This window comes from Sinocyclocheilus rhinocerous, unplaced genomic scaffold (assembly GCF_001515625.1).
Source record: "Sinocyclocheilus rhinocerous isolate Xijiao unplaced genomic scaffold, SAMN03320098_v1.1 scaffold1254, whole genome shotgun sequence".
Taxonomy (NCBI): Eukaryota; Metazoa; Chordata; class Actinopteri; order Cypriniformes; family Cyprinidae; genus Sinocyclocheilus; species Sinocyclocheilus rhinocerous.
Window position 1 is genome coordinate 672,681 of NW_015643643.1, and position 9,097 is coordinate 681,777.

A 9,097-nucleotide genomic window follows, 5' to 3' on the forward strand; every position below is an offset into this window, starting at 1 on the left:
TCTTCTTCTTGCTTTACGGCAGATCGCAGACTTATAAGTGCATTACCGCCACCTATCTCTCAAATGAACTATTGACACTCTATCTACAATCTCAATTAGGCGTGTCAATGGTCCATTTGAGAGATAGGTGGCGGTAGTGCACTTATAAGTCTGCGATCCGCCGTAAAGCAAGAAAAAGAAGACGCCTCACGCGCAGGCTGAAGAAGACGCGAACTCGCTCAGGACAGTTCAGACATTGTGGTGAAAATCAGATCAGCGGTAAAAAAGGATATAAATACTGTTCAGTTTCTTGCACAGACCGATCGTTTTGTGTCTTTACACATCATTGTATCGTCACAAGCCACAGGGTTTAATTTGGTTTTGTTTGTGTATGTTAATGACTCTCAAAGCCGTGATTCCCATCCAGTTACATTATATGACTGACAGACTGCAACGGTTTGAGTTAAAAATCTCTGTTTGTGTTCTACTGAAGAAACAAAGTCACCTACATCTTGGATGCCCTGGGGGTAAGCAGATAAACATCACATTTTCATTTTTGGGTGAACTATCCCTTTAAGCCTCTTTAACATTCAACAAATGACCACTGCCGTCATTCATACAGGCATGATACCAGAATCTAAGCACATCTTTAACATGCCCGATAAATGTATAATATACCTGTATTTAAATATCTGTCAGAGCTAGAAATTAAACCATGTACAAAGTACATTAGGACTAGCATTTGTTAACTGGAAAAAACAGTCATACAGCTTGCTTTGTTAGACTAAAATATTATCAACATTGCTTTATATGAAAACAATTTAATACATTTGATTTTAGAATGAGGTTTTAGTCATTTTAATGCTTATTTTTTATCAATAAAAATGATTAAACGTTCATGTTTTTCTTTTACAATTGTACCCAGTATTATTACTCAAGGATCTCATTCAGTTTCAGTGGATCGATACTTCAATTGCTAACGACCTTACAATCTGTTTCAATTCTGCAGTTAGTCTTATCTCATCTGGTTAGCGCGCAAGGACACAGGTGTCATCATACTGCAAGTAAATACTAGTGCTTACCAGTTCGATAAACAGTCACTTTGTGTTCTAAACAAACACGTTTGTTCAAAATATGAAAGTGTTACATTATAAACGAAAAGTGAACACAGTAACGACGTGTTTAGGGGGAGGGTTAGTGGGTTGTGCCGATTCAGCATCACAGGCCTGAGCTCACCATGCCGCCTTGGTCCTCGCCGGTTTTCTCCTCTTGATCACGGGCGACTGATCCCGGCTCGACCTCCTTCTGTTGCGCTTGGCTGCTAATCTCCGAAGTCATCGGCCGCCTTTGGCTCTGCCCCGGCCGGCCACTCTCGACCCCGATCCGCGATCAAACCCCGTGCGCCTCCTCGCCCGATCCGCCACTCCTCTCGCCGGCTGAATGCAACAAGCACTTGCTCTAGCTAGTTACGGTCGGTTTGTCTTACCGTTTCAGAAAATAAACGAAGGATGGAAGAAAAAGGAAGACTCGCTAACACTAACGCTTGCGAATCTATCTCCAGTACGGGTCTACTTCATACTCTAATAAGCCTTAATGGGGATCAGCGAGCGTTTTTGACAGACGGCAGAAATTCACACTCCGCCACCGTCCCGACAGACAATGCGACCACCCCCTCCATCGCGCTCGCTCACCTACATCTTGGATGCCCTGGGGGTAAGCAGATAAACATCACATTTTCATTTTTGGGTGAACTATCCCTTTAAGGTTATCATACCGTCAAAATCTCATACCGGCCCATGCCTACAGCATTCCCTCTTCTGAACATAACAGTGTTTTACTATGCTTTTTCCTGTAGTTATGTTAAAGCTACACTATGTAACTTTTAAGGGTTAAATAATAAAGCTGCATGTTCCTACTGGAGAATGCTCTTTTTTGGTTGTGCTTTGGCTCTGCTATTCTGCACAGATCAATGCATTTCGAAGCACCAGTGTACATACGGATACAGGTCATCTTATCAGTATACAAATAAACAATCACACTAACCACAACTACAGCTACTTTTTTCTGTGTACAAATTTGACGTGGCTTGCATAGGCGAATGATGTATGGATACAATTTCTTGCAAAATCTGTCTCGACAGCTCTAATATATAAATCATTATATCATAGTGTATTTGGGTAAAGTAATGACATTGTTTAGAAAATAGATTTTTTGCACACTTTCATTAATATCATTTTGTCTTTAATGGGCAAATAAATGGGCTGCTCTTTATTTGTACTGGGTTTCAATTATTATGGGTAATTTAAAGGCAAAATATGTCATTTTCGCCGCTGGAGGGCGCGTATTCAAAATAAACAAAGAGACAAAGGCGTAGTTTGATGACGCCGTGACTTGAGTGTGGAATCATGGGAGTTGTCGTCTTCATCACCACAGCCGATGCAATCCGACGGGACTCGGGCAGAAATCATGTTCATGGATGAGCTAATGATTTATTAACGTAGTAGAATGAAGCAGGGTGCGGCTGAAAGCAGTCTAAGCGAAACGAGGCCACTGAACGAGCGCGACACATGGCTCGAAAGCAGCGGAGCCCAAAACGTCATGTACAACAATGTTTGATTGCACTCCCTTTGGCATGCGTGTGTTATGTGGCATTCATGTGCAGTCTATGAAGTATCAGAAGTATTTAATGTTTAATGACTACAGCAACATGCTTGGAACAATGATTAGCTGTTTTACAAAATGGAAATATTTTAATTTTAAGAACAGTAATATTATAGTAACATATTACATAACAGTAATATGTAAGGTATGTCTTGACGAAAACCTCTCAAACACACTGAGCACAAGCACTTTGTCAAAGCAGTTGGCATGGCAATGAGGCCACATGAAACTGTATTCTTATAGCATTCTTTGAAGCGTTTAATATAAAGTGTCCCCGTGGCTTGTGTTGTACAGTTTTTTTTTTTTCTGCTGCAGCTCAGGCCCTGGTCTCAGCTATTTTTCAAATGTGTGTGTTTGTTTTCAAGAGGAATGCTTATTCCTATTGCAAATGGACATCACTGACAAAGGTCCTCAGTGTAAAGACTGTTGTACATTGAAATTTTATCAATTTCACCAATTAGTTGATCATTGTTCATGTATGAGAAACAACATGTAAAAGACACATTCCTACCTGGTAAGGGAGGAGGGGTTGGGCTTTTGGGTGCTGCTTCTTCCACTCTGAGAGGGTCGACTCTGTGCTTACGTTTTAATCGTAATTTCCTAGTTTTCTTTTTATTCTGGTCCACTGCTCCTGATCAAAGGTGAAAGACATTGAAATCACTTCATCCACGCCAACAAATTGCAGAGGTAAATAGGTTCTTCATGTGTTATAATAGCAAAAGCGTGTATTTGAAAGTAACTGACAATACTCAAATAAACCTTTATCCACTTATTACTCTTGGCGTGATGGAGTCCTTTTGAGGAATAAAAGATACTACCTAATTCTGTGCTCTCCGGGGTCTGTCTCTCGTTCTCTTCATCCTCCTCCTCTTCCTCCTCATCTTGAAGGACTGTCTGTTCTTGCACACTGCCCTGCTGGCCATTTTCTCTCTGTCTTTGCATCTCTTTCTCTTTGTTTAGTCCGTCTTCATTCTGGGATTTTTATATGAATTTAGTATTTGCATCATAATGATTTCATCCAACTTGTATTTAAAAGAAACACTGTGATAACTAACCTCATTACCAACATTGTTTATTGGCTGGAAAGGGTTGGGCATGTCGACATCATCTAGATCTTCCTCTTTCAATGTCCTGCCTTCTCGCTCTGCTTCTTCTCGCTCCTGTCGGTCTCTGTCAGTGGAAAAACATCTTCATCAAACTGTTGTTTGCATTTTGAACACTTTAAAGTAATGATGAAATGGAAGTAGAGACAACTATTTTCTTCAATATTGTACTGATAATCAATATTGAAGTGAAATATTGAGTGAAACAGATTATCAAAAAATTGTGGTGAGGGAGGGCTACTAACATCATCAGCCGCCATTTAAAAATCGGTGTTCCCCAGGGTTCTGTTCTGACCGAGCCCTAGGCCTGTCGCAATAATCAATATATCGACTTATCACGCAATATATTTACATGATCTCAAATAATTTTTGGTTATGCAATATATCGCCCATTATATTGACTTAAAAATTAATGTCACCATGTTTTCTACATTCCACTTGCGCCTGTGTCTTTTGCAGCTTCTCGTACATAACGTGGTGTAGTTGGTGCTAGTTCAAATTTAAAAAATGCTTCTAAAAAAAAAAGTTTAATCTGCAGATATGGTCTTGTTTAGGGATCTGTGCCTTTGTGCATACGGACATCTGACTGCTAAGTAGTGATTGTGTTTGCTGAGAGGAATGTAGATCTGAGTATCGTCAGCATAAAAATTATATGAAATATTATATTTTCTCATGATCGAACCCAAGGGGAGCATATACAAACAAAATAAGATAGGCCCCAAGAGGGACCCCTGAGGTACCCCATAGGTGAGCGGTGCAGAAGGAGAGGACGAATGTCCAATCATCACCTTAGCTGATCTATCGGAGAAGTATGATGAGAACCAATCCAGTGCCGTGCCCCTAATGCCAACTTCATCCCTTAGACGATTAAGAAGGGTAGCATGATCAACTGAATCAAATGCAGAACTAAGATCAAGTAGCATTAAAATAGCAGATTTACCGGAGTCCAAAGTAAGGAAAGGATCTCCTCTCAATTCACAACGCTGTCTACGTTGCTTAGCCACCAGTATGCCGTTTTTTTTTTTTTTTTTAATTCATACAGTTTGCGTAATTCAAACTGGTTTACCGTTTGAACCGGTATATCACCCAGCACTACTGTTGATGCAGTTTTGTTGGGCCTGTTTGCTAAGAGCAATGCAATTCTCTCTTATAAAATACCAGCAAGAATGCAGGGCGTGGACTTGGTTCATTTGCTGATCATTAGATTTTGAGATGTGAGCTTGCAGTCAATTGTTCAAGGGGCAGGTTTTAAGCAGACTAAAAGATTAGAGAAGTCTGGCATATGTCTCCAGAGAGAAATCTGTCACCTTCAAGAGAAAGATAGAGTTTGGATTAAACATTACGACAAAAAATAAATAAATAAAAATAAACATACATGGATGAATCATTCACAATAAGATCCATAAAACACAAAACATATAGTGAATTTACATTTCATGTTAACTTTAGTTACTTTGCAGTAACTAGAAAAAACTCAAAGTGAAAAAACACTTTAAATATAAATGCAAATAAAACCAGCTCAGTTTACATGAAATCATTTCAGAACTAGACTACATTATCTAAACTATTTTCAATGACTATGCCACTAACTTCATACACTCCTGACATATCTGGAAAAGAGGGATTAGAATGACAATCTGAGTGAAAAGTCTTGTCAGCTCACTGACCTCTCCTCTCTGATCCGCCGGACTCTCTCAGCTCTTTCCTTCTTGTCTTGTTCTTCTTGAGCCTTCTGCTCAGCTGTATCTCTTTGCACACGCTCTGAAATTGCCTCGTAGTCCTTGGCAATGTTATTCAGGAGCCAGTTAAGTCCATTCTTGATGGATTTGTCAACCTTCTTACCATAACCTAGCACTGCAGAACAGGGTTCCTGAGAGTAGAGGAAACAATGTTTAGCTCAGTTTTATATGATTGGTTTGCAACATTTCTGCCAAGAGAATGGGATGAATTTGACAAAATTTGAACCTGTTAAAAGCAAATAATAAATAAATAAAGACTCAGGATTTCCTCTGTGGTTAAAAACTCACAAGACTGATAAATATAAACTGTGCTGAAATATTAACTCACAATCTGACAGAGGCATTTATTCTCGTTGACAAGCTTCTCCAATGACAGGGTCTCAATGATATCTGCTTCAGCCAATGCCCCATCTCGGTCCTGTTTATTAGCCAGTCTGCAAGCCAATCAGAATAAGGAAAGAGCTGGTCACTAGGTGTGCAGGTCACTAGGTAAGCTGTCACAAACAAATGACCTGAGGTCGGCACTTGAGGTTGACTGAATAATTAGCCTTGTGTTAAAGAATACTCTTGACTTATTAGCACACTTAACAAGCTATATTTAGTCAAGGACTTCATCTGCTGCTCACTCCCTCAGTTAATTGGACCCACTGCAGCTTGTCTAATGCCCCGACAGATATACAGATGATGTATTGCACATTTATTGCACACCGCCCTGTTCCACTTGGACTAAAAGCAGGAATTATGTGAGGATGCTCTTCACTGATTACAGCTTGACATTCATCAAAGCCTCCAGGCTCATCAGCAAACTCAAGGTCCTGGCTCTAAACTCCTTCATATTTCTGACAGGCAGGCAATGTTGGTGAAGGAGGGCTGTAAACATTATCAGCAGCCTTTTAAAAATGGGTGCTCCCCAGGGTTCTGTTCTGAGCCCGTTTCTATTCTCCCTTTTACGCACAAAGTTCTGCGGTTTTATGGAGTTCCAGCTTCATCATGGTTTTTGCTGATGACACAGTTTTGGTGGGTCTAAGGCAGCGTTTCCCAATTCCAGTCCTCACGCCCCCCCCCTGCACATTTCGTATGTATCTCTTATCACGTACGACGTTTGTTCTATTCGAACGTTAGTGCCCTGCGAAGTGGACATCACCGGATATTCCGCCATGATTCCAGTTCGAAACGAGTGTATATGTTCCATTCAAAGGGCATTAAAGTGTCCGAGATGTAAATTTAAATTGTATTTATTTACAGAGGTATATGATGTCTAGAGCCCGACTGATATGTTTTTTTTGGGGGCCGATACCGATATTAGGGAGTAAAAAAGGCTGATACCGATATATCGGCCGATATTCTTTATGTGTAGGCTATATTATAGTACAGTATAGTCAAAAGTTTGGACATGCTTCCCATTCGTGTGTGCGTATATATATGTACTGACTTGTTTTTCATTTATTCATCAAAAATAAGACAAATTCCATGAAATTCCACGTTATACAGTAAATTCCGTTTTTATGACTGGATTCCTTGATTCCGTCCATGTTTTCTGCATCGCAGAAATCATAGGGCCCTACTAATGTAGCAAAAGAATATGATAAGCTCATTGTGAGAGTAAAAGACGGGGACATTGTTGTTTATTTACTTAGCATTGAGTCTCTCCAACTAGGTGACAACGTAGCGTTAAATCACCATTCAACAGACTCAAGCCACCACCGCACTGCCGTCTATTGGACTGCAGAAAGATACTAACTTTTCAATCTGCTACGTTACTCGTTATATGTACTGTAAAAAAAATTTCATATCGGCAGCATATTCGCCGATACGATATATCGGCGACAGGCTCATATCGGCCGATAATATTGGCTAAACGATATATCGGTCGGGCTCTAATGATGTCACACTCGTCTGTGTGGGAGACATTGCAGGCAGCGGCGCAGCGCAAATCCATGAATTAATGTTCCGAAGAGAAGAAAACTTAAACGGATTTCCCCTGCTCATGGAATAGGGAGCAATGAACACTGTATAGGGATCATATCAATCGGAACTAGGGTTGCAAAGGGGTGGAACATTTCCGGTAAATTTCCGGAAACTTTCCAAAAATCCCTGGAATATTCCAAAAAATATTCCTGGAAAGTTTCCAAAATGTCTGAAATGTTTCCGAAATTTGCTGGAAATTTTCCACCTTTTTGCAACCCTAATCGGAACACAGTTCATGCACGTAGCTCTCTTCTAATGAGCTGGTTATCTGAATCAGGTGTGTTAACCAAGAGAGACAAGAGCAGGGGGGTGCGAGGACTGGGATTGGGAACCGCTGGTCTAAGGCTAGTTGCATAAACTTAGCCTCTATGTTAAAACTGTGTCTTGAGCAGTAGTCTGACAACCTAGCAGTTACCAAAGAGGTAATGAGTAGGGCTGTCATCAAAATGGCTGAAAAACTAAATTCGAATTTTGTACTGAAATATTATCAATATTCGAATTATATTCAGATTGGCTTATCTCCTGAGGCCACAAGAGGGCGCATCGAGCAAAATATTACTAATGCACGTTTCTTCAAAGCAATAAAATGACACGAATATCTTTGAAAAAAGTGCATAACGTTTATATAATTAATTCATTTGCTTAAACATTTACAAACAAAACAGCATCATGTATATATGTAAAGCCTAGTTTAATACAAAGGACTGAAAACCAATCACAAAGAGTACTTTTTTATTTAAAAACATAAGATGCAGTGGGATGGGGGAAAAAACCCATGTCTCGAGACATGTTTTTTAAAAGTTGAAATTACATTCATTTTACATGGCTTTCTAAACATGCAGCTCTCTTGTGCGAGACGCGAGTGCAACGGTGATAGATGTCCCTCTAGAAAATGCAATAAATATGCATTCTTTGTGAATGGCTTGGTTTCAGTTTTGACATAAATAACATCATCTCCGCATTGATCTTCTCTTTTTCCGCAATATTTTGAATGAACAACATAGCAGCGCCACATCTAGTGGGTTCAACTGGATAAGCTATGAAAAGCATTAAAATGCAATGACACTTACTTCGTCATCGCATTTCGTGCGCCACTGATAAGGCTGCCTGACACACACCTAAAATTTGAATGCAAAAACCTTGTATAAAATATGCATTTTTATTTTAAATTCGCCGAATATTCGAATATTTTTTGACAGCCCTAGTAATTAGTGTTGTCAAAAGACCCGGTACTTCGGTACCAAGTCGGTACTAAAAAAATGAAAATGTTACGGTACCAGGTTTTTTTAAGTACCGGTGGTACCGAGTACCCGGTCAATGCGGTTCTTGATGCGCTATCCGAAAGGTGCGCACATGCGCTCTCTTTATAAAAGCACTGAGACGTGGCGACATCAAAATGAGGAAACACACCAAACTAACAAAACACTTTAAAGACAGACACCCAGATCAAATGAAAGAGTTCAAGCAGGTAAATTTCATTTTAATTTTTAATATTTAGATCTTGTGTTTTCCTATACATTGATTTATTTGTGGCGGCCCGCCACAATATCAAAACTGACCGCCACAAATAGATTTTCCAAAAGGCTTTGACTTTGTTGAATAAACATGAGCACTGCATGTGTCAAAGTCGAAACCTGGGGCGGGTGT

At 39.9% G+C, this 9,097-nt stretch overlaps 1 protein-coding gene across 4 annotated transcripts in view; it reads right to left on the reverse strand.

The window, feature by feature from the left end:
* The window catches only part of LOC107757653 (ADP-ribosylation factor-like protein 13B), a 22,841-nt gene that overhangs the window by 5,961 nt on the left and 7,783 nt on the right, over nucleotides 1-9,097 (reverse strand). For all 4 annotated transcript variants that reach the window (XM_016575213.1, XM_016575212.1, XM_016575214.1 and 1 more), the window contains 5 exons: nucleotides 5,811-5,916; nucleotides 5,411-5,613; nucleotides 3,696-3,810; nucleotides 3,459-3,612; nucleotides 3,152-3,271 (listed from right to left, as the gene is read on the reverse strand). In XM_016575213.1, coding sequence (XP_016430699.1) covers nucleotides 3,152-3,271; nucleotides 3,459-3,612; nucleotides 3,696-3,810; nucleotides 5,411-5,613; nucleotides 5,811-5,916 — 698 coding nt within the window. The remainder of the gene's footprint in view (nucleotides 1-3,151; nucleotides 3,272-3,458; nucleotides 3,613-3,695; nucleotides 3,811-5,410; nucleotides 5,614-5,810; nucleotides 5,917-9,097) is intronic.